Genomic DNA, 20,425 nt, shown 5'->3' with positions numbered 1-20,425 from the left:
TCTTCACCTTCACTCCCATTACCACCTATCAGATCAATGGCAGATGCCATTAGATTCTCATAGGAGAGTGAACACAACCATGAACTGCACATGGGAGGAATCCAGATTACATACTCTTTATAAGAAGTATATTGCCTAGTGATCTGAGGTGAACCTGAGGCAGTGATGTTAGCACCGGAGAGCAGCTGAAAATACGAATTAACATTATTAGAGATTTGACAATACTGAAACTATAATAAAACAATTGCTCACAGACTCATATAAAAACCTTATCAGGGAGTGGCAAGTGACAATTAAGTTGCATCTGGTGGCAGGATTTATAGTGGCAAGTGAGTCAATGTACTTCAATTGTACAGCTGCATCTAGTGTCAGCTTTAAGTCAGAATCTAACACTTATTCTAGTGTACACATGGGCTGCCCATTATTTTACTTACTTCACTGTGCAATGTTTGTCATAGTTTTGGTAAGTCCATGAGCTAACCTTGGCCAAAATGAGTAAAACACAAACGTCATTGGGGATCTTCTTCAAAAAGGGTAAAAGACCCAATGATTGTACATCAGAAGACTCTAAGACTGCCAAAAAGACAAAGCTGCATTTAAAAGAAAAGATCAAGAGTCCATATTAAGTTACCAGTTCATTATAACAGGTGATGCATATTCTCCAAGCCCACTTGTGGCAACTGGCTATCCAACAAAGCCATGAAACCTTCAAAATTGCTTTTCCACATGGAGACCAAGCACCCTGTATTAAGAGACAAATTTTTAGAGTTTTTCAAATGAAAAAAGAAAGTGATCTTGAAGACCAGAAGCAATTTTTGAAGGCCACCACTCCTTAAATATCTCTGCACTGAGAACATCATTCTCAGTGACTAAATGCATTTCCAGAGCTAAGAAGACCTTCACTATTGGTGAAGAGTTGATACTACTGCTGCTGATGATTTGTGAACTTGCAGGACTCAGAAAGTCACAAATGTTTCTCTTTTGGTTATCACTATAACTAGGTGAATTGATGAAATAGCAAAGGATATTGAGGCACAATTGGTAGAAAAGATTAAAGAGTCACTGTGGTAAAAAAAAATCCTGATTAATCTCAATCATAACAATATCCTTTGTATATAGAGAATCTCTGTAGTGATATTCTGTCATTCTTGATGATACTAATTTTGTTTCTTGATATTTTTCAACTTATTGATCATTCAGAGAATAAGCTTCTAAAAAAGACTCAATCTCATGGGGGTTTTTTGGTTTGTTTGTTTGTTTTAGTTTTTTGAGATAAGGTCTTGCTGGGTAATCCAGGCTGGTCTCACACTCATGGAAATCCTCCTGCTCCAGTATCTCAGAGTGCTGGGATTACAGGTGTGCACCACCACACACAGAAATCATATCTATTATTATCTATTATTTATTGTATCCTATTTAGTCTTCATATTTACTGTTTCCTTACTTTGGTTTAATTCACCATTCTTTTCTTCTGGTCTCTTAATGTAGAGGCTAAGATAATTAATTTAGAACTTTTTTCACCAAAAATATAAGCATTTAGAAGTATAAATTTTGCTCTAAGTATGATTTTAGCTAATATCCTAGATTGAGATCTAGAATATCCCCTAAAAGTCTCATGTGTTCAAATATGGGGATTTTGAAAGAAGATTGGGTCATGGGAGTGCAATAAATACAGGTAGATTAATCCATTGATGAATTCATGGCTAAATGTGCTCTTAGGAGGTGGGGCCTGGTAGGTGTCTGAAGACATGACCTGGAAGTATACATTATTTTCCTTGTCTCCTCCCTGCTCTCTGGGCTTCCTGGGTGCCATGGGTTGAGTAACTATCCTCCACCATGCCCTGCCACCATTTCTGCTATTTCTACCTTAACACCAGCTGACCATGAACTGAATTTCCCAAAACATGTACCAAAATACACCTCACCTCCTTTAAATTTCAGGTGTAGGGTATTTTTTCCTAGCAACAGAAAAGTGACTAATACAAATATGAAAGGGATATTATGATTAACTTTATACCTATGAATTTGACAAATGAGATAAAATGGAAAACTTCCTTATAGGTTGTAAATCATCAATACAATACAACAAGTTGGGCATAGTGTGCACACCTGTAATCCCAGCACTCTGAGAAGCTGGGGCAGGAGGACCAAAAGTTCAAGCCCACCATAGGCAATTTAGTGATTTAGCAAGACCTTGCCTTAAAATTAAAAATTTAAAAAGGGACTAGGGATGTAGCTCAGTGTGAAAGCCCTGGGCTCAATCCCCAATGTTAAAAACATTAAATTCATATAAATCTTCCCATAGAGAAAATTCAAACTACAGTGGGATTCACAGATAAATTACAAGAGTTATCCACCAAAAAAAAGTAACATACATTTACCTCGAACTGTTTCAGAAATTTTTTAAATTCATCTGCAAGGCAAGCACAGCCTTGGAACCAAAAGTAGATAAGAGCAATATAAGAAAGAAATTTTCAAATATCTCTCATAAGTATATGCAAAAAAAAATCTTAACAAAATATTAGCAAAACAAATTCAACAATACACAAAAAGGACAACAAACTACAACTAACTGGGATTTTTCCAAGCATGTAGGGTTGATGTAACATTCAGAAACCAAGTGTTGCAATTCATTACATTAACAGAATGAAGAAAACAATCACAGTTATCTTCATTGAAAAAGATACATTTGATAACAATGGGTATTCATTTATTATTTTTAAAACTACCAGAAATTTAGGAATAGATGAATATTTCCTCAAACTAACAAAGGTAGAGTTGATTGGATCATGGGGTACTATACTCATGTGCTGTTAGGAGGTGGGACCCAGCTGTAGGTTGGTAATTGACATACAGCTTTGAAGGTTATACAGTATTCATCATTGGTGCTCCTTCCTATGCTTTGGTTCCTGACTGCCATGAAATAAACACCTTTTCTCCACCATCCCTTTCCACTATGGTGTTCCTGCCTTGGAACCAGCATCCTCTGCAAACATAAGCCAAATTAAACCTCTCCTCCTTTAAATTAGAGGTGTTAGCATTCTTTTCAAATGCATATGGGTCATTCTCCAAAATAAATCACAAACTTGCCCACAGAACATGTTTAAGTAAATGTAAAGAAATTGAAGTTATCTCCTGTATATTATCAGATCATAGTGCAATGAAATTGGAGATCAATATCAAAAGAAACCACAAGAACTTCATGAACACACAGAAATTGAACAACACACTCCTGAGCAATGAATGGGTCATAGAGGAAATTAAAGTAGAAATTAGACAGTTTCTATAGTTAAATGACAAAGCCAATACAATATATTGGAATTGATGGGACACAATGAAAGCAGGCTTGCAAGAGAAATTCATAGCAGTGATTTCTCATATTAGGAAAACAGAGTAAGCCCAATTAAACAACCTGATGCTGAACCTCAAGCTTCTAGAGAAAGAAAAGCAGAAGAAGACCAAAGCTCATACAAGGGTGGAAATTACAAAGATCAGAGCAGAAATCGATGCAATGCAGACTAAGAGAATGATACAAAAAAAATCAATGAAGCCAAGAGTTGGTTCTTCAAAAGAATAAACAAAATTGACAGAGCTGTACACAACCTTATCAGAAAAAGGAAGGGAAAGGCCCAAATCCATGCAATTAGGAATGAAAAGAGTGAAATTACAACAGACCCAGCCGAAATTCAGAGAATCATCAATATCTACTTTGAGAACCTATACAACAATAAGATGAAAAACACAGAAGAAATGGACATACTTCTAAATACATATGAAATACCAAAGTTGAATGAAGAAGACCTAAAAATTCTAAACACAATATAAATCAATGAAATTGAAAACATAATTAGAAACTTACCAACTAGGAAAAGCCCATGTTCTGATGGCTTCACTGCTGAATTCTATGAGACGCTTAGAGAAGAACTATTACCACTACTGTTTAAACTCTTCAGTGAAATTGAAAGGGAAGCAGTACTCCCACATTCATTTCTAGAAGCAAGCATCACCTTGATTCCAAAAGTAGAGAAAGACCCAATTGAAAAAGAGAACTATAAGCCAATCTTCCTAATGAACATACATGCAAAAGTCCTCAAAGTGATACTGCAAACAGAATGTAGAAGATCATCAAGAAGATCATACATCCTCATTCCACTGTTCTCAGCCCAGAGGTAGGGGCTTCTGGGCCACTGTTCTACCGCTCGCAGCTCAGAGGAGGTGAGACATGCAGAAACCAACAGTGCCTGCTCCCGGTTGAAAAGAGAAGACACGTAAACAAGTCTCAAAACCAAACTTCCAGACAATCTACAGCAACCCCAAAGGGAAATGAGATGGACACTCTGATACTCAACCACCTGGACTCCCTAAACTGGCATAAAAAGAAGATCTGGAAAAAATGAAATACAGAAATAATTTCTCAGATAACAGCAGACATTGTACCCGCAGTACAAGACATGATTAATAAATCTAGAGAGGAGCTGAGGAACATGATGGAATCTCAATGTAGGAAACAAATGGAATCCATAAAACAGATGCAAACAGATTTCCAGGAGATCAAAAACTCCATTAAAAGTCTATACAAGTCCCGCTGCTCCTGGCCCAGAGGAAGGGGCTTCTGAGTCACCATCCAACTGCTCCTGGCTAAGAGGAAAGGGCTTCTAGGCCAGCATAAGTCCCACCACTCCTGGCCCAGAGGAAGATGGCTTCCAGGCCAATATCCATACCACCACTACTGGCACAGAGGTAGGGGCTTCTGGCCACCATTTGACCCACTGCTCCTAGCCCAAAGGTAGGGGCTTCTGGGCTGCCATCCATCCTGATGCTCCTGGCCCAGAGGAAGAGGTTTCTGAGCTGCTGTCCCACTGCTCCCAACTCAGAGGAGGTGAGCCTCATGGGCATCAACATCACACCCCCGACCAGGTCAAAATGAGAAGACACAAAAACAAGTATCAAAGCCAGACTTTCAGATCACATACAGCAACCCCAAAGGGAAATTAGATGGAACACTCTGACACTCAATCACCTCCACTCCCTGAACAAGCAACAAAAGAGGATCTGAAAAAAATGAAATCAGAAATAATTTCTCAGATAACAGCAGAGATTGTGCTCATAGTGCAAGACATAATTAATAAATCTAGAGAGGAGCTGAGGAACACAATGCAATCCCAACATAGGAAACAAATGGAATCCATAAAACAGATGCAAATAGATTTCCAGATCAAAGACTCCATTGAAAATCCACACAAAAGAATGAGCCAATGTGAGGACAGAATTTCAGATATAGAAGATAAGATTGTAATTAGCGGCCAGGAAAAGAAAAATTGCTTCAAAATTGTAAGAGATGATGAGAAAACAATCCAGCAGCTGCTAGATGATGCAAAGAAGAATAACATAACACTGATTGGAGTCAAAAAAGAAACAGGAGAGAGTACAGACGACATAAAAAAACTGTTCACAGAAGTAATGGTGGAAAACTCCCAAGCAGGGGAAAAGAACTTGACATACAGATGAGTGAGGCACATAGGACTCCAAATAGCCTTGATCAAAAAAAATCTACACATAGGCATATAATTATTAAGATTTCAGAAACTCAACAGAAGAACAAAGTTCTACAAGCAGTTACAGAAAAGAAACAAATCACATACAAAGAAAAGCCACTCAGAATCACAGCAGACTTCTCAATGCAAACCCTCAAGGCAATAAGAGATTGGAGTGATGTATTCCAAGTCCTAAAGGAAAACAGCCTCCAACCCAGATTGATGTACCCTGCAAAACTATCTTTCAAAATGGATGGAGAAATAAGATACTTTCATGACAAAGAGCACCTTAGGAACTTCATGAATACCAAACAGAATTACCTAACAGCAACAGGGAGGCTAGATACCAAATTTACTTTCCTTTAAACCTAATGATAATCAAGAGAAGGAAAAAGAGAAGAAAAAAACAATAAGGGAGAAATCTGAATTCAGTGCAGAAAGGAACAAATGGGGAGATGGGGAGCAATGTGGGACAGCAAGAGAATGAGTGAGAGAGAGGGAAAAAAAAGATAAAAGAAAGAAAAGTACAACTTTGAAGAGTAGAGAGAAAGTAAAAATTAAGAATTGAAAATAGGAGAAAAAAAATTTTTTTTTTTTTTTTTTGCAAATAGCACTAGAAATTATGGACCTCCTTCAGGGTATGTCTCTGCTGTCACAATAGGCAACGTAGGAATCCCTGTGCATATATGAGTCAATGAGTCTCAGCAAGCCAGCAGCAGACCAGGTACGGTGGTCTAATGTGCCTTTATTGTAGAGGTTCTCTTTACTTTTCCGCTGAGCTTTAGTTTTCATCCAGGAGCCTGAGAAGCCCTCTTTCTGTTACTAACTTCTGCTCTATCTTGTGGCACTCGGGACAAGGGTCTTTATAATCTCCTGTGCCTCTGTAGTGTGGGACCAGGTAGCAGAAAAGCCAGAAGGCCAGAGGCGCACCGGGGCGGGGGGGGGGGGCGCGGGGGGGGCTGGATTGGGCCTTGAAAGGTGCCCGCGAGGCTAAGCAGACCTCACCGTGGCGTGGGCGGGGCCTGGGACGGCCACCGCGTAGCTTCAAGCTGCTCCTCTCATCTAGCAGGTACATCTTAGAGAGCCTCCCATCCTCTTTCAATGATAACATAGTAGAAGAAAACATTCAGTCTATAAGAAAGAGGATATTGTTGGTAGAATGAGCTCCATGGAAAAATTAAAGAAACATCCAGAAGTAGGTACATCCAAGAAATACTGAAAGATAATGGAAAAGTCAGGCAGAAATAATATCATTTATTCACAGAAAAATATAGAATGTCCTAAAACAATCGTCCCATTTATGGTCTTTAATGAAATCATCATTACTTTATTTTCTGTACCTTAAAGATAAATGACTCCCATATCCCTCTCCTCTTGGTTTTTGCTTGTTGAACAGGAGAAATCATACCCATGGTTGTATCTTATCCACAGACTGGAGATTTTTATTCCTGCTTCCTGACTTCTAGTCACAAATCCATTTGAAGACTCTCACTGCCTGTTTGACACATACCTTGCTGCTCCTGCCCTCATCCTTAGCTAAAGTTATTGTATCTGTTAAACCAAAGCACATCAATCTATATCACTTCTTAAAATGGTTAAAATACCCAGTTTTTATTTGAAGTCTTATTGAACCTAATCTCATGGAGTCAAATCAGAGAATGTGATCAGCTTTCTTTCCAGCAACCATTAGCTTCTAATATTCTCATGCAGATTTTGATTGCCTGGTTCTCATAAATGTACATCTATATTTGGTTATTATCTTCTTTACAAATGTCACTGCCTCAACCAACTGACCAGCTTTATCACAGCTCTCTGGGAGATAGATAAATACATACATACATACATGCAACACAAATGTTAACTGACACTAAACATTTTAAAATTTTATCATATATGTATTTTTGTAATTATTTTATCTTAATACATATTAATCATACATGTTTATGAAATTCAATATGATTCCACACTTGCATGCAGTATGCATTGATCATATCTGACTATCTTTTCTCCATCCTCCTTCTCAGGAAGAATTCAGGTTGGTTGGTTTGTTTGTTTCTTTTTACAGTACTGGGAATCCAACACATGACCTTACACATGCAAGGCAAGCACATGACAACTGAGCTACACCACAGCCCCAATAATTGAGCTTGGTGATGGTGCTGTTTCACAGTTGATTTATTGTATCATACCAAGAACAATTTGCCACCAATATCAAAGTGCTATTATATGCTTTTTTCTCTTTTTTCTCCAAAGAAATGCACAGTGGGATATGTAAATGTCAGAAGTAATTAGATGAAGCTGTACAATCCCTTTGTGATACAAATATACCTTTGGATTTGAATATTCACTGTGAAAATTTAAAATCTGGTTTGAAGCCTGCTCACTGATAAGCAATATAATTTTTTCTCTTTAATGTAATGGCACAAGAACTTTTAAAGGCATATACAGTGAACATATGTTTTCTAATATAAAAGGCCTTTTTATATATAAGTATATATAAAGAATAAATATAAATAAAAAATTAACTCAAGTGGCAAAATAGACTTAAAATTTGGTGATATGTTCATCAGAAGGAGTTTGGGACCTTAACTCAAAAAACTTATCCTTAAACAAATAATGTGAATGTATAAATACTGAATAGTTTCTCTCGTGTGAGAAACTGAAAGTGTAAATGAGGATCAAAATGTGTAATAGATAGTGTGAAATAAGGAAAAGAAGTCTGAAGGGGAAGGGGAAGGGGAAGTGGGAGGGGTTGGGGAAAAGAAAGAAGGAAAAGGAATAAATATGAGAAAAGGAAAAAATGGAAACAAAGTCTTTGTAAATAGGGAGGGGTGGAGGTGTTGAAGGGAGGGCAGGGGAATGGGGAAAAAATAAGAACCAAGATGAATTGCGTAAAGATACAAGATCCCAATGATGAATCTCACCATATTGTATACCTAAAATGCACCAATAAACTTAATGAATAAAAAAAGAAATAATTTGAAGATAAACTCAAACTGCAGAGAGAAAAAAGAAAGTATATCTAAAATGCATAGTATTTTATGAATGCCAAAATACTATCATGTTTTCCAAGAAAGTGTGGCTTTTTCATTCATTAACCACTACCATAATATTTTTCAGGAACTCTCCATTCAGAAGAAATGCTGTGGCCTTTCCCTTTACCAACAGAAAATGAAACACAAGAGACTATGTAGATGAAGAAATTATAGCCTTCTTATAAATGAGAGACAGTCAAGATCACACAGCTTCCCACAGAAGGGAAATAACCAACAGCTTCTCCACAGTGTAGATTGGAACCAGAGAAACATGAACCTCACGAACTATACCACGGAAGCCAGTGTGGCTGTAAAACCCAAGACTGTCACTGAGAAGATGCTTATTTGCATGACTCTGGTGATAATCACCACACTAACCATGTTATTGAACTCTGCTGTCATCATGGCCATCTGCACCACCAGGAAGCTCCACCAGCCTGCCAACTACCTGATCTGCTCCCTGGCCGTGACTGACCTCCTAGTGGCGGTGCTCGTCATGCCCCTGAGCGTCATGTACATTGTCATGGACAACTGGAGACTGGGGTACTTCATCTGTGAGGTGTGGCTGAGTGTGGATATGACCTGCTGCACCTGCTCCATCCTCCATCTCTGTGTGATCGCACTGGACAGGTACTGGGCCATCACCAAAGCTATTGAATATGCGAGGAAAAGAACAGCCAGGAGAGCTGGCCTGATGATCCTCACCGTGTGGACTATCTCTATTTTCATCTCCATGCCCCCTCTGTTCTGGAGGAGCCACCGCCAAGTCAGCCCGCCCCCCAGCCAGTGTACGATCCAGCATGACCATGTCATCTACACCATTTACTCCACACTTGGAGCATTTTATATCCCTTTGACTTTGATCCTGATTCTCTATTACCGGATTTACCACGCAGCCAAGAGTCTTTACCAGAAAAGGGGATCGAGCCGGCATTTAAGCAACAGAAGTACAGATAGCCAGAATTCTTTTGCGAGTTGTAAACTTACACAGACGTTCTGCGTGTCTGACTTCTCCACCTCAGATCCCACTACAGAGTTTGAAAAGATCCATACTTCCATCCGGATCCCTCCCTTTGACAATGACCTCGATCAACCTGGAGAACGCCAGCAAATCTCCAGTACCAGGGAACGCAAGGCAGCACGCATCCTCGGACTGATTCTGGGTGCATTCATTTTGTCTTGGCTTCCGTTTTTTATCAAAGAGTTGATTGTAGGTCTGAGCATTTACACTGTGTCCTCCGAAGTGGGTGATTTTTTGACATGGCTCGGTTATGTTAATTCTCTGATCAACCCACTGCTGTACACAAGTTTTAATGAAGACTTTAAACTGGCTTTTAAAAAGCTCATTAGATGCCGAGAGCATACCTAGATTGTAAAAAACCAAAATGCATGACTTTTACCAGAGCCTCTGGAGTACATGGGGGTAAGGGATGCAACTTATTAATTCTTGAACATACTTGGTTCAGGAGAGTTTGTAAGTACGTGAGATTCATTTATTTCTTGGTTTTGTCCTATTTTGTTTGAGGCTTGTTATTTGGTGTACTGTTTTCTACCTCTGGTCTTATCTGTGGTACATATTTCAAATAAATATTATCATACAAAAACAGAAGTTACATAGAATAATAATAAAGTTAAATAGTAAAAACTTTTAATGTTTTTCTAGCTATTTCAGTTAACCCTGAAATTAAATAATGCCCCCCAAAATCTTTATGTACAGAATTTCTTATTTCTTATAAATCAAATATCTGATAACTTGCCCTCATGTGGCATTAAATTTGAGGTTATAGCTCTATATGTACACATACTCCACTAGTAACTGTATGGCTTCAAAAAGAATAGAAAGTGACATCCTATCATCTCTGCTTGCAGACCTAAACTTAAATCTTCTACTCTAGCACTGTGACTGCATAGCCCACTCTTTCCAGGCAAATAGTATAGTTGCCATGTTCTTTTCAGCTCACAATTAAATAAACTTCCTAATTCTCTAAAAAGAACCTGTAATGAATGCACTAGCTCTTTCCAAATTCTTTTGGTATGAATATGAAACATAACCAAATAAGAAATCATTTAAATCTACTTTTGTCTTTACATTGCTGACAGACACATTGGGTCTCCTCCTATTCAAAACACATCCCAGCTAAGCTTCCTGTATACAGTCACTCTGGCAGGATTCAGGTGAGAATTTAACATTTGGGATGCTTTTCTAAGAAGCTTAATAGAGTAATCAAATGAAGAATTTTATTGAGATAAAAGACAGATTGTTACTCATTAAATAACTAGTCACATATTTGAAAAAAAATTAAAAGCTGAAAAACTGTTCACAGAAAAGATGACCTATCAGGAAATGAGTATGGATGGTGCCTCCTGATATTCCTGTTGCTTCCATGTGAGACTGCAACCTGGGACCAGGCAAATGCAGGTGGTGATATGGGGATGATATAGGAGATGAAGTAGGACCTCCAAATGATATAAGAGAAATATTATAATTCCCAACCTGTTAGATGTCTGATACACTGAGTTTGTGTTCCCTAACACCAAAGAATGAATTCTAGGAACAATGGAGGATGAGTAGAAAATATTTATTGAGAAGATAATTCCTGAGAGGCAGGAGCAGTCCTGAATGGGTGGTGAGGACCTCACTTTACAGGGAAGTTTTATAGAGCAAAAACCATGTGGGTACAATGTGGGTTAAAGCTATGATCAACCAATAAGGTTACAAGTATAATCACTTAGGGAGTAGTGATCCAATGGGGGAACAAGTCATTTAACAAGTGTGCATGGAAAGAACAGACTTTTTCTAGGAAATGATGGGTCCGGAGGTCTTGGTTACCCATCAAGGTTACTGCTGTCTATCTAGACTTCATTAGGCCACATTTTACCATTTATCTTGTCCTTTAGGGAAGTATGAAGGCCTGGTCTTTTTGTCTTTATCTTGAGGCCTGGTCTCCAATGGATATGGATGTGTCTCTAACCACCTTTGCAATATGTTTTACCTTTGTCCTAACTCTCTCAAGGGCCTAGCCTTGTCTGACTCCCTATAATATTTCTACCTAACTTAGCTGTCTATAACAGTGGGACCTGAGGCCACAGAGAGTGGACTGACAGCCTGCCCTGACCTCGAGTGACTGTTCAAATCCATAGAGGATCTCACCACTACAAACTCAAGAATGCTAACAGGAGAACTGAAATGTGGAAATTCTTCTATACTCCTAAGTAGATGACTGTCCTAAGCCTCTGCCCCTCACCTCTCACCCAGAGCCTCCCCCATCTCTTCATTCTTCTTTCTTTACTGAGAAGACATTCATTTGCCTCCTCTCCACCTCCATGAATTTATCCCTTAAATCTGTGCCCTCTTGGCTTTTCTGCAAGCTTGCTTTTATCCCACCCTGACTTCTTTAATCTCATATTACTTTGCTCACAAGTTTTGGACACTAATTTCAACTTTTTCTAGCCGTACTTCCCATTAAGCTCCTGCCTCCTCTCTCCCTAAGTCTCTCACCTAAGTTTCATTGATCGTTATTCCATTCATCTGCCTTCACTTCTTACCTTCCATTGGTTTTTCATCTTTTGCCCTCTAAGTACAACTTCCCAGTCCTCCCCAGTCTGATCTCCCAAAAGTCATCGGTAACTTGCCAACAGGCAATTACAGTGGCCTTCCCTACTACCTCTCATTTGCTTATCAGTTAAAAGAGCTGACCATCCTTTTCTTGTTTAAGTCCATGCCTTCTGGGATATTTTGTTCTCCTTATTCTCCAACTATCTCCTAACCTCCTCATTCTTTGCTTCTCTTCCTTCATTTGGGGGCTTTGACCTCAACAATCACTTCTTCTATCTCTATATTCCATCCCAGTCTCTGTCACTTTATTAATTAATTCCATGCCTCTGGCATCTACACTTATGACTTTAATTGTGATCTCTCTCTCTCCACACCCCTCCAAACCTGTGAATTATGTCTGGTAACATTCCCTATAATAGTCCACTGGTATCTCAAACACAGCCATTCTAAACTAACTCATGGTCATTTTCCTAAACACAAGGCTTCTCCTTCTTCCATTTTTTTCTCCTTGGTCTCAACAGAATTAGAATGCTTTTTTTCCCATTTAGTTTATTGGTACATTCTAGGTATACAATACAGCTACATTCATCCTTAGGATCTTGTACCTTTACATGGTAGATCTTGGTTCTTATTTTTTCCCCATTCCCCTGCCCTCCCTTCACCCCCTCCACCCTTCCCTATTTACAAAGACTTTATTTACATGCTTTTCCTTTTCTCATATTTTTTTCTTTTCCCTTCTTCCCTTTCCCCTACCCTCCCACTCCCCCTAAATACTGTGATTTTTTTTATTGGTCACATTAGACAAATGTGATTCTCTGTCACATGCAGGCTTCCCACATCCAGATAGTCTTAAAGTCTTGTCTATTTGCCACTTTAGAAACTTTTGTTTATGCCACCTTCTTCAATAATTTGGTCCTCTTCTTATTGGATCCACCTGATTCTGGACTTCTCCACCTCCTTTCCCACACACCTGTCAGAAATAGCTTCCTATAGCAGTGTGAGGTTTTCAGAATGGCATCTCCAGACCAGAAGGCTTAGCATTTCCTAAAAACTTGTAAAAAAATTCCAAATCTAGGGTCTCATTCAAGACTTAATCAAAAAATTCTGAATAAAGCCCATTGATTTGTTTTAACAAGCCTTTCTGAAGATTCTGTTATATACAAAATTTGAGAGCCACTCTATTAAAGTGCACTGATAATTTTAAATTCCAATATTCAAAATCTATTCTTTCCTCAGTAGTATAATACTCAAGGCACCTTCACTATGTGGCCTCAAACTGCCTTTCCAGAATTATTTCTCATCATTTCTTCTCATCCACCTCGTACCTCAGAAAATTCTGAATAATACCTGTACTTTCTAGGCCACCCTACCATTTGTTCTCATTGTTTCAGAAATTGGAGCCCCAAAACTCTCCATCTTCCATCAATCCTTCAACATGTAGCTCAAATGAAGTCTTTTCTGTAAAGTCTTTCTGAGGTCCTCCTTCCTCTCCTATCCCTGTAAAAGTTCCCTCCTGCAGCTCTATTCTACAGAGAACCCCACTTGTATTTTATTATTACATATATTCTACCTTCTAGTGTATTTGTATATTTGTCCTGTTTTCTCCAGTAGATTGTGAACTCCTTGAGAACAGCGACTGTGTCTTGTGTCCCTACAGACTCCTACAATGTTTCACACTGTCGTTAATGTAAATGACATTAAATCCCTGGGGAAAAAACACATAAATATGCTATCTTCTTTCAGTGAGGAAATCAAACTTCTAAATTCTCATAGTGCAATACTGACCTCTTTTTTTCCCTAAAAATTTGTCCTGTTATTCCAGCTTTGCCCACCCCACCTCCCAAGAAAAAGGTGGTGATAACTTCTAAGTGGAAAAAAAGTGGATTTCGCACTGCATATAAATAAAAGGTTTTTTATTAGCTAGAATCCCAGATAAATCCTATCAAAATAGAGACTCTCAAATATAGTGGCTTTTTTAAAAATCAACATTTCTCCCAAACATTTCTCTCAAATGGTAGGCAGTTAGTCCAGAATGAGCAGGGAATTCAGCTCTGCAAGGTTATCTGGGGACTCAAGGTTCTTCCCTCTTGCGGATCTGCCTTTCCCATGGAACTAGTCTTCATCTCATGGTCAAAGCTGACTCACTATCACATCCATGTTTTGTGCATAAAGAAGTGAAGAGCAAATGATTTCTTTTTTCTGGAAGTTTTGTGGAAATTGTCCACATCGTTTCTGCTTATATTCCACTAGTGATAATGTAGTCATATGGCCACACCAACTCATAAGAAAAACCAAGAGAGTAAGTCTGTAGTTGGGCCTTGCTAACAATAAGGGATGAGACCATAGACCAAAGGGAGGAAGGAGAGAATGGGAACAAGTGGACAATGAGCCATCCCTGCCACAAAGGGATATTGGTTTCATTACAGAGCTTCCCAGCTAGTGGAGATTTGTGTACAGGGAGGAAGATATTTCAATAATAGGTGACTTAACTGAGTTTATACCTATGCTAAAAATCCAATATTTATCATCTCTATTATATCTAGAAAGTATAAGGTCAATTTATTCTCCATGTATCATCCTTGAAATTTTTGGAAATTATAAGAGTTCTACATTTTTAAGAATATAATAAATAAAATGTAAAACACAGATGCATAACTGATTCACTTGCACATTTTCACTAACTCATTTCAAATTAACCAATTAAGTGAATTTCTTTCACAAGTACCTCTGCCTTTAACAAAGAAGTAGCACTATTTATTTCCTGATATAAACCAAACTTATTAAAAAAGAGATCTACACCAAGGTCCCAAGCAGCGTGGAAGACGCTGAATCGCCCCGCTGCAGACAGGCAGGTCTGCCCATGCCCTACCAAGGTCCTGAGTTGCACAGAACATGCCAAATCAGCCCACTGCAGACAGCCAGGTCTGTGCACACCCTACCGAGGGCCCGAGTCTCACGGAAGACACCAAATCACCCTGCTACAGACAGGCAGCCACCTGGTCCCACACTACAAAGACGGAGAGGACACCAGACCACCAGACCAAGGTACTGAGTCCTGCTGCTCCTGGTCCAGAGGAAGGGGCTTCCCGGTCACCATCACTCCTGCTGCTTCCAGCCCAGAGGAAAGGGCTTTTGGGCCACCTTCTGTCACACTGCTCCTGGCACAGAGGAAGGGGCTTCCTGGTCACCATCACTCCTGCTGCTTCCAGCCCAGAGGAAAGGGCTTTTGGGCCACCTTCTGTCACACTGCTCCTGGCCCAGAGGAAGGGGCTTCCAGGCCACCATCCCTCCCACCACTCCCAGCCAGGAGATAAGGGCTTCTGAGCCACCATCCCACTGCTCCTGGACCAGAGGAAGGGGCTTCCAGACCACCAAACATCCCGCTGCTCCTAGCCCACAGGAAAGGGCTTTTGGGTCACCATACCTACCGTTGCTCCCAGCCCCAGTCCCACCTCTCCCAGCTCAGAGGAGGTAATCTGGGCAGGCACTAACAGCCCACTGCCCCAGTCAAAATGAGAAAACACATAAATAAGTCTCAAAACCAGACTTCCAGATCACCTACAGCAACCCCAAAGGGAAATGAGATGGAACACTCTGATACTCAACCACCTGGACCCACTGAACTGGAAACAAAAGGGGATCTGGAAAAAATAAAATCAGAAATAATTTCTCAGATAACAGGAGAAATTGTGCCCCTAGTGCAAGACATGATTAATAAATCTAGAGAGGAACTCAGGAACATGATGGAATCCCAACATAAGAAACAAATGGAATCCATAGAACAGATGCAAATAGATTTCCAGGACATGAAAAACTCCATTGAAAGTCTACACAGTAGAATGAGCCAATGTGAGGACAGAATTTCAGATATAGAAGATAAGATTGCAATTAGTGACCAGGAAAAGAAAAATTGCTTCAAAATGATAAGGGAACATGAGAAATCAACCCAGCAGCTGCTAGATGATGCAAAGAAGAATAACATAAGACTGACTGGGTTCAATGAAGAAACAGGAGAGAGTGGAGATGACATAAAAAATCTCTTCACAGAAATAATGGCAGAAAACTTCCCAAGCAGGGGAAAAGAGCTTGGCATACAGATAAGTGAGGCATATAGGACTCCAAATAGCCTTGATCAAAAAAAATCTACATATAGGTATATAATTGTTAAGATTCCAGAAACTCAACAGAAGAACAAAGTCCTTCAAGCAGTCAGAGAAAAGAAACAAATCACATACAAAGGAAAGCCCATCAGAATCACAGCAGACTTCTCAGCACAAACTATCAAGACAAGAAGAGCTTGGAGTGACATATTCCAAGCCCTAAAAGAAAACAGCCTCCAACCCATATTGATGTACCCTGCAAAACTATCTTTCAAAATGGATGGAGAAATAAGATACTTTCATGACAAAGAGCACCTTGGGAGCTTCATGAATACCAAATCAGCACTCCAACGAATTTTACACAATATCCTAGGAACAGACATTGAGGATCACAACCCAGGAAGCAAAGCAGAATGAACCCATCTGGCATGACGAGAAATTAAATGTAAAGGGAGAGAACCCAACAAAAAAGAAAAAGTCATGGCAATGACAAGTCAATACGTTTCAGTTATAACCATCAATGTTAATGGTCTCAATTCACCAATCAAAAGAAATAGACTGGCAGAAAGGGTCAAGAAGCAAAATCCAAGAATATGCTGCATACAAGAAACACACTTAATTCAAAAGGAAACTCACAGACTGAAAGTTAAAGGGTGGAAAACAATACTCTATGTGACAGGAACCCGAAAAAAAGCAGGAGTACCTATCCTCTTTGCAGATCAAGTAGATTTCAAACCAACACTGATTAAGAGAGACGAAGAAGGACACTACATCCTTGGAAAGGGAAGAATCCAAGAGGAAGAGATGACAATCATAAATATTTATGCACCAAACACTAGTGCACCCAACTATATAAAACAAATACTAACGGACATGAAAAGTCACATATGCACTAATACAATTGTAGTGGGGGACCTCAACACCCCACTGTCACAAATAGATAGATCAACTAGACTAAAAATAAGTAATGAAATACTAGAACTCAAACTCTTGAACAAATGAACTTAACAGATGTTTACAGAGTGTTCCAACCCACAAAATCAGAATACACATTCTTCCCAGCTGCACATGGGTCATTCTCCAAAATACACCACATATTCACACATAGAACATGTTTAAGTAAATGCAAAGGAACTGAAGTTATCCCCTGTATATTATCAGAACACAGTGTGATGAAATTGGAGATCCATAGCAAAAGAAACTCAAAAGCTTTCATAAACGTCGAAATTGAACAACACACTTCTGAAAAACCAATGGGTCACAGAGGAAATTAAACAAGAAATCAGACAGTTCCTTCAATTCAATGACAATGACAATACAACATATCAGAATCTATGGGACACAATGAAAGCAGTCTTACGAGGGAAATTCAGAGCAGTGAATATGCATATTAGGAAAACAGAAAGAGCCCAATTAAATAACCTGATGCTGAACCTCAAGCTTCTAGAAAAAGAAGATCAGGACAACCCCAAAGTTCATACAAGGGAGGAAATTATAAAGATCAGAGGAGAAATCAATGCAATGGAGACTAAGAGAACGATACAAAAAATCAATGAAGCCAAGAGTTGGTTCTTCGAAAGAATCAACAAAATTGACAAACCTTTAGCCAAACTTGTCAGAAAAAGGAAAGAAAAGGTCCAAATCCATGCAATTAGGAATGAAAAGGATGAAATTACAACAGACCCAGCAAAAATCCAGAGGATCATCAATACCTACTTCCAGAACCTATACACCAATAAGATGGACAACACAGAAGAAATGGACAGATTCCTAGATACATATGAATTACCAAAGTTGAATGAAGAAGACCTAAAAATTCTGAACAACCCAATATCAACCAATGAAATTGAAAATGTAATTAAAAACTTACCAACTAAGAAAAGGCTGGGCCCTGATGGCTTCACTGCTGAAGTCTACAAGACATTTAGAGAGGAACTGCTGCCACTACTGTTTAAACTCTTCAGTGAAATTGAAAGGGAAGCAATACTCCCAAATTCATCCCTCGAAGCAAGCATCACCTTGATCTCCAAAGCAGAGAAAGACCCAACTGGAAAACAGAACTATAGGCCAATCTCACTAATGAACATAGATGCAAAAATCCTTCATAAGATACTGGCAAACAGAATGCACAAGATCCTCAAGAAGATCATACACCCTGATCAAGTGGGATTCATCCCAGGGATGCAGGGATGGTTCAATATATGAAAATCAATCAATGTAATACACTATATCAATAGAGCCAAGGACAAAAACCATATGATTATCTCCATAGACGCAGAAAAAGCATTTGACAAAATCCAACATGCATTGATGCTAAAAACCCTACAAAAAGTTGGAATAGATGGTCTCTACCTCAAACTGATAGAAGCCATCTATGAAAAACCAACAGCCAATATCATACTAAATGGTCACAAGCTGAAATCCTTCACACTAAAATCAGGAACAAGACAAGAATGTCCACTATCCCCACTCTTGTTCAATATAGTTCTGGAAACATTAGCCACAGCAATTAGACAAGAGAAAGCAATAAAAGGAATAAAGATAGGTAATGAAGAAGTCAAATTGTCATTATTTGCAGATGACATGATACTCTATATAGAAGACCCCAAGAACTCCACCAAAAGTCTTCTAGACTTAATACCAAATTCAGTAGAGTAGCTGGTTACAAGGTCAACACACAAAAATCAATAGCTTTCCTCTACACCAATGACAGACTCACTGAGAGAGAAATAGGGCAAATAATTCCTTTCACAATAGCATCCAAAAAACTGAAATACCTAGGAATCATCCTAATGAAAGAAATCAAAGACCTCTTCTCTGAAAACTATGGCACTCTGAAAAGAGAGATTGAAGATGATATCAGAATATGGACAGACATCCCTTGCTCCTGGGTAGGAAGGATTAATATAGTGAAAATGGCCATACTTCCAAAACTGTTATATAGATTTAATGCAATTCCAATTGAGATCCCAGCAGCATACTTCATAGACCTTGAGAAAACAATCCAAAAGTTCATTTGGAATAAGAAGAGACCCAGAATAGCAAAAGCAATTCTAGGTAACAGAGACATGGCAGGGGGTAACACAATCCCCAACCTGCAACTCTACTACAAAGCTACTGTGATAAAACAGCATGGTACTGGCAAAGAAACAGGCCACCTGAGGACCAGTGGAACAGATTAGAAGATGAGAAACAACGCCAGACCCACTCAGCCATCTCATCTTTGATAAAGGAGCCAAACACCCTCACTGGAGGAAAGATAGTCTCTTTAATAAATGGTGCTGGAAAAATTCGGCTTCAACTTGCCAAAGATTAAAACTAGACCTGTATCTCTCACCATGCACTAAACTAAAATCAAAATGGATTAAAGATCTAAATATTAAAATAGAAACTCTGAACCAGTTGGAACAGAGGTTAGGTAGAACCCTTGAAGACATCATTGTAGGAAAAGATTTCATGAACAAAACCTCAGTTGCCCATGAACTAGCACAAACAATCAACAAGTGGGATCTCTTCTCATTAAAAAGCTTCTGCACAGCAAGAGAAACCCCCGGCAGTGTGAAGAGACAACCCACAATGTGGGAAAAAAATCTTCACCTGCTCTTCCTCAGACAAAGGTCTACTATCTCGAATCTATAAAGAATTTAAAAAGATCAGACCTCCCAAATTTAAAGACCCAATCCAAAAATGGGCATCTGAAATGAACAGACATTTTTCAGACAAAGAAGTAGAAATAGCAAATAAATACATGAAAAAATGTTCAACATCACTGGTCATACGAGAGATGCAAATGAAAACAACGCTGAGATTCCACTTCACTCCAGAAAGAATGGCTGCTATCATGAAATCAACCAATAAAAAATGCTGGTGGGGCTGTGGGGAAAGACGAACCCTGCTCCACTGCTGGTGGGAGTGTAGACTGGTGCAACCACTGTGGAAATCAGTATAGGGATACCTCAAAGAACTAGGACTGGAAGTCCCATTTGACCCCACTATTCCACTGCTGGGGATCTTCCCCAAAGAATTAAAAGAATCATACCACAGTGATATATGTGTGCCCATGTTCATAGCTAAAACTTGGAAACAGCCCAAATGCCCATCAACTGGAGACTGGGTCAAAAAAATGTGGTTTTTTTATAAAATGGAGTACTACTCTGACATAAAAAATGAGAAATTAGAGACATTTGTAGCTAAGTGGAT

At 39.1% G+C, this 20,425-nt stretch overlaps 1 protein-coding gene across 1 annotated transcript in view; it reads left to right on the top strand.

Moving 5' to 3' along the window:
* Htr1e (5-hydroxytryptamine receptor 1E) overlaps nucleotides 1-10,220 on the top strand; it is a 93,719-nt gene extending 83,499 nt beyond the window's left edge. The window contains exon 2 of the mRNA XM_004860245.3: nucleotides 8,655-10,220. Within this exon, the coding sequence (XP_004860302.1) occupies nucleotides 8,841-9,938 (1,098 nt within the window). The 5' untranslated portion in view covers nucleotides 8,655-8,840 and the 3' untranslated portion in view covers nucleotides 9,939-10,220. The remainder of the gene's footprint in view (nucleotides 1-8,654) is intronic.
* The last annotated feature ends 10,205 nt before the right edge of the window (nucleotides 10,221-20,425 follow it).

This window comes from Heterocephalus glaber, unplaced genomic scaffold, assembly GCF_053883595.1.
Source record: "Heterocephalus glaber isolate CG9 unplaced genomic scaffold, H.glaber_assembly_v1.0 deba00001523, whole genome shotgun sequence".
Classification (NCBI taxonomy): domain Eukaryota; kingdom Metazoa; phylum Chordata; class Mammalia; order Rodentia; family Bathyergidae; genus Heterocephalus; species Heterocephalus glaber.
The sequence above is the reverse complement of the archived record's forward strand: the minus strand, read 5'-3'. Positions and strand labels throughout refer to the sequence as shown.